This window comes from Thalassophryne amazonica, chromosome 6, assembly GCF_902500255.1.
Source record: "Thalassophryne amazonica chromosome 6, fThaAma1.1, whole genome shotgun sequence".
In the NCBI taxonomy this organism is placed as follows: Eukaryota; Metazoa; Chordata; class Actinopteri; order Batrachoidiformes; family Batrachoididae; genus Thalassophryne; species Thalassophryne amazonica.
The window spans coordinates 61,247,538-61,252,828 of NC_047108.1; the positions used below are offsets into that span (position 1 = coordinate 61,247,538).

The following is a 5,291-nucleotide window of genomic DNA, read 5'->3' on the forward strand; positions in this document are numbered from 1 at the left end:
ACCTCTGTTACTGTGCCCATCCAGACTGCTCGGGGCTTTTAATGGGAATACATTGCGATCGGGCGGGACATTTTATCCGATGTGAGTAAAAATCCATTGTACAAAATCATGTTATATACGGTGTTTATTACATGGAAAACAATACAAAATGCTGGGGCTTTTTTTGTCGGATGACTGCGAATATCTGATTTATATGATGACGAGTTTTACTGTACATGGGACTGAACAATAAATTTACCTCTCAAAGCTTTCATGATGAAGTCGGCTTCCATCCAAATTTGTGCATCCAAATGCACAGCAACCCGGCATTTTCAGCGAATAAATAAGTAAAATAACTGAATTTCCATGCAGACAGATTAACAGCGAACGCTATTTTGGAACCAAGATGGCACCATAAGTCACGTGACCGGTTTTTCCTCGACTCGTCATGCACACTACTGTAAACCCACCCTGCCCAGAGTGTGCTGTAAACATTTCCACCCACTTTTATAACCAATTAGGGCGAAGGGGCGGAGTTTCGCGCAGACTTTACAAAATGGCGACTGTTGTTGATTTGTTGCGGAGTCCGTGAATAAACCGTTCGTTATTTATATATTTTGTTTTTACAAGTTTATGCATTAATTTTCAAGAAAAAAAATCACTACAATTCCAACAAGTGCCAAGGGTTGGCTCCGCGAGGACTGAAATGAAAGGTAAAGAGCGGTCGCCCATTAAAAAACGCTCCAGGGCCTTGGACGAGCTCCGGGACAGAGGAGGAGGAGGATGCCACCCGAGCAGCAAGAAAATGGGCGCTCTGTCTATTTCCACTGGTAGTAACAGTGGCAACACCTCCGCCAAAAGCGACGGCGGCTCGACCAGAAGGAGCCTGCTCGGGGAGAAGCGAGACAGAGACTTTGACGGCCACAGCCGGACTGGAAACAACCACAGCTGTCAGGGAGCCGCGGCTAGCTCGGTGGCTAAGAACCACAGCCTGGGCATGCCGTTGGACGTAGTCCCGCCGAGGGCCGCGGCGCGCGGGGAGCAGCGGGCTCAGCTGCCCGGCGCCGAGAGTGAGTACAAAACCCTTAAAATCAGCGAACTGGGCTCCCAGCTCAGCGACGAAGATATAGAAGATGGACTTTTTCACGAGTTTAAGAAATTCGGTGATGTTAGCGTTAAGTTAAGCCGCAGCAACGACGAGCGGATAGCCTTCGTAAATTTCCGGAAGTCGGAGGACGCCCGAGCCGCCAAGCATGCCCGAGGCCGGCTGGTTCTGTACGAGAGGCCGCTGAAAATAGAGGCGGTGTACGGCAACAGGCGGAGGAGCCGCTCCCCTGTGGAGAGGGAGCTGTGCGGAGCAGCTCAGAGCCACAGACACTTGCAGAGGCCCTTGTCGCCCACGGGGCTCGGATACAGAGACTACAGGCTGCAGCAGCTGGCCTTAGGACGGCTCCCTCCTCCCCCACCTCCCCCTTTGCCCAGAGACCTTGAGCGGGATAGGGAGTTTGCCCTATTCGAGGCCAGAACACGCCCGGCGTTCATCGCAGAACGTGCAGCTTTTCGTGAGAAGGATTTTTTATCTCCAGTAGATGACCAAAGAGCCAACAGGACATTGTTTTTGGGCAACTTGGACACAGCTGTAACAGAGGCAGACTTACGTAGAGCTTTTGAGAGGTTTGGAGTTATAACAGAGGTGGACATTAAAAAAGCCTCGCGGGGACAAACCAGCGCATATGGTTTTTTGAAATTTGAGAATCTTGACATGGCTCACCGTGCTAAACTCAGTATGTCTGGCCAAATAGTGTGTCGCAACCCCATAAAGATAGGCTATGGTAAAGCCACTCCATCCACACGTCTGTGGGTAGGTGGTCTTGGTCCATGGGTACCTTTGGCTGCCCTGGCTAGGGAGTTTGATCGCTTTGGTACTATAAGGACCATTGACTACAGAAAAGGGGACGCTTGGGCTTACATTCAGTATGAAAGTTTAGATGCTGCACAAGCGGCATGCAAACACATGCGGGGCTTCCCGCTGGGAGGTCCTGAGAGAAGACTCAGAGTGGACTTTGCAGATGCTGAGCACCGTTATCAACAACAGTTCCTGCAGCCTCTCCCGATATCTCCATTTGACATGGTGGCAGAGTCATTTGTCCATCGAGCCACACCTGAACCTTTGAGGGTCAGGGAAAGGACTCCACCTCCACTTCACTTTAGAGAGCGAGAACTCTTTCCTGGTACTGAGTGGCCCAACCCTGCTGTTCGTGAACGTGTTCGTGCCTCAGCTTTTGAGCCTCTAGACCACTTGGAACGTGATCGGCGGCCACGGGAGCCTTGGTCTTTGGAAAGGGAGCTGCAAGGACGTGAACCTGTATGGAAGAGACGCATAATGGAAGATGGTCGTCATATAGACCACTCCCCCGACAGCACCGAGAGGACAATAAGGCGCAGACGTACCTCTCCAGAAGGCAGTCCCGGGGGTAGCAGCAGAGATGGAGGGCGATTCAGTGACTCGGAGCGTCCCCTCCGGAGTGAGAGGTCCTCTCCGACACGGGAACGTCACAGTAGTATGGAAAGGGGTGGGGTTGAACGAAAACTCAAAAGTCAGAGTCTCTCTGACAAAGGACCTGCAAGCAGTGTTGTTTCTACAGTGGGAGAGAGAAAGCGCAGAGCAGGAGATGGCAGTAAAGGGCCAGCTAAGAGAGAACGCTCTGATGGCAGCTCCAAAGGAGGCCAGCCATCCAAGCCAGATGGCACCAAGCTGAGTTTGGCATGGCATGGTATGCTGCTGCTGAAGAACAGCAACTTCCCGGCCAACATGCATCTTCTGCAGGGTGACAGCAGTGTAGCCAGCGACCTGCTTATTGACGGCACTACACGGCGGCAGGTGAGCGAGCTAAAGATCACCCAGCGTCTCCGCCTGGACCAGCCCAAGCTCGATGAGGTTTCGCGACGCATCAAGATGGCGGGGTCAGGAGGCTACGCCATCCTGCTGGCGGTTCCTGGAAGAACAGGGGATGCATCTTCATCTGACCCTGCTGCCTCGACTCAGCGGCCACTTCGCAACCTGGTGTCCTATCTCAACCAAAAACAAGCAGCTGGCGTCATCAGCCTGCCTGTGGGTGGGAGCAGAGATAAAGACAACACAGGGGTTCTACATGCATTTCCTCCCTGTGAGTTCTCTCAGCAGTTCCTGGATTCCTCTGCCAAAGCTTTGGCTAAAAGTGAGGAGGACTATCTGGTCATGATTGTCGTCCGAGGAGCATCCTAAAAAAACAGCACACCAAGATTCAGTGTTTAAAAAACAAACAAACATACAGTTGCCAGGAACTCTTGCATGCTGTGTGTTGTGCGTCCACGGGGTATACTGGTGTGGCTTTTTGTTTTCTGGTGGGGGGGGATGTGTTGTGTTTTGCCATGTAATTTGCTAATTGGGAAGAATGTGTCTCCTTAAAAACAACAGGTGTGCTTAAAAGATTCTCAATGGGCATGTAATTGGTCAGATTAACAAACGGTAAAATGTTTCAGTGCATCAAGGCAAATGGAAGAAATGAAATGTAACTTAATTCAACAATACAAGTGGTATAGGAATAAATTTACATCAAAATGCAAAATCACAGCCAGCTCTACTCTAAAAGTATATAAGCAAAATAGAATGAGTTCACCTAACTGTAAAATAAGACCGACAACAAAACTAGAAAATTTGGTCTCAAATAATGGCCACTTACATTAACGTCTCTGTTATATTGTTCAGCTTTTACAAAAACATGACAAGTGTCACAATAGAGATGGCAATTTTGTAACTTTGAGCCACTTTCTAATGATTTGAATCTATTTTTCTGCAACATTTCAAAATCTGCTGTCTTGTTATTGCAACATCTGGAGTCAGAATTATATGCTATTATAAATTAGTTGAAGTGAAATTTGAGGGATGTATCCTAAGTTGTAAATGCTAAGCCTTTGAATGAGTTGGGAGCAAATTGATCTGAGGTGTTGAAATTGCCATCTCTGCTTTGGTAATGTGATTTGTTTTCATTAATTTATTTTGGATTGCATTGATACTCGTCATTGTGTATGTTTCTTTGTGTAACAGAGGGACATGGACAATGCCCATGTGATAGCTTTGCATTACGGTGCAATAATGGTTCTATGTTTAAAAATATTCCAATGGTTAAGTATCAAACTCAGACTTGGTATTTTTGAGTTTAAAGGACCATGTCAATCATTTTGGTGTGCAATAAGCCTTGCGTTACTAAATATTCTGAGGCCCAAAACTAAGAAGAAATGAAAGGTACACTTGCATTCTTTTACTGTCCATTGGTTTCATTACATTCTGATAAAACTGAAATCAGCGTGGTCATATTTAAGCAGTTATTAGAGGTGTATCCAACATCGTAAACAAGCATAACTGTACTGTGGATATTTTAGCTGTTGTTTCCACTGGAAAGTGCGAAATGATGAGCCATAATGAACTTCAAAGGTATACAGTGTGTTAAAGTTTCATCTTCCTAATATAGTAACAATTCAGTTAAATGTGAAACTTGTTAAACTTTTACAGCAGCACTACTGAGGCACTTCACAGCATGGTGCGCCGCATTAAACACTGCAGATAATTCTCAAGTACATAACACTACAAAATGAATATTAATTTACCCATCAGATGGAGTACGAGGTCTGTCCAAAAAGTATCAGACCTTTTTATTTTTTCAAAAACCATATGGATTTGAATCGTGTGCTTGCATGAGCCAACCTTGAACCTTCATGCGCATGCGTGATTTTTTTTCACGCCTGTCGGTTGCATCATTCACCTCTGAGCAGACTTTGTGTGAGCACTGGTCCTCCCCCCCTCGTTGGATTTTCATTGCGAGGAAAATGTCTGAACGATTTGGAGCTTTGCTGCATCAAATTTTTCCAGAAACTATGAGAGACAGCCAGGTGGAAACCATTCGGAAGATTCAGACGGCTTTCGGTGATGATCCTATGGGCATCACACAGATTAAGGAGTGTTACAACCGGTTTAAAGACGGCGCACAATGGCAGAGGGTGCGCCGCGCTCCGAGCGGCCATCGACGGGCTGAAACGACCAGATCATTTCCAAAGTAAACGCTGTTACCTTTGTTAACCGCTGTTGCCGGGTCTGACTACCAGAGAAATTGCAGAAGAGGTGGACATCAGTACTTTTTCAGCACATTCCACTGTTACAGGAGATTTTGTAATGAAAGACGTGCGGAAGTTGGAAGTCTCACAGGATATGTTGTGACATGTCCAGCTCTTACACAATTCCTCGGATACTCACTCGACTGAAAAGCCACTGAAAG

General features: G+C 47.1%; 1 protein-coding gene across 1 annotated transcript; it reads left to right on the forward strand.

The window, feature by feature from the left end:
- Positions 1 to 513: 513 nt before the first annotated feature.
- On the forward strand, positions 514 to 4,415 carry LOC117512263 (RNA-binding protein 15-like). The gene has a single exon (XM_034172271.1). It carries the CDS (start codon positions 686 to 688, stop codon positions 3,242 to 3,244), a length of 2,559 nt encoding a protein of 852 aa, XP_034028162.1. The 5' UTR covers positions 514 to 685; the 3' UTR covers positions 3,245 to 4,415.
- Positions 4,416 to 5,291: the final 876 nt, after the last annotated feature.

Coding starts and splice junctions, on each gene's coding strand:
- LOC117512263 (XM_034172271.1), top strand. CDS start 686: ATGAAAGGTAAAGAGCGGTCGCCCATTAAAAAACGCTCCAGGGCCTTG.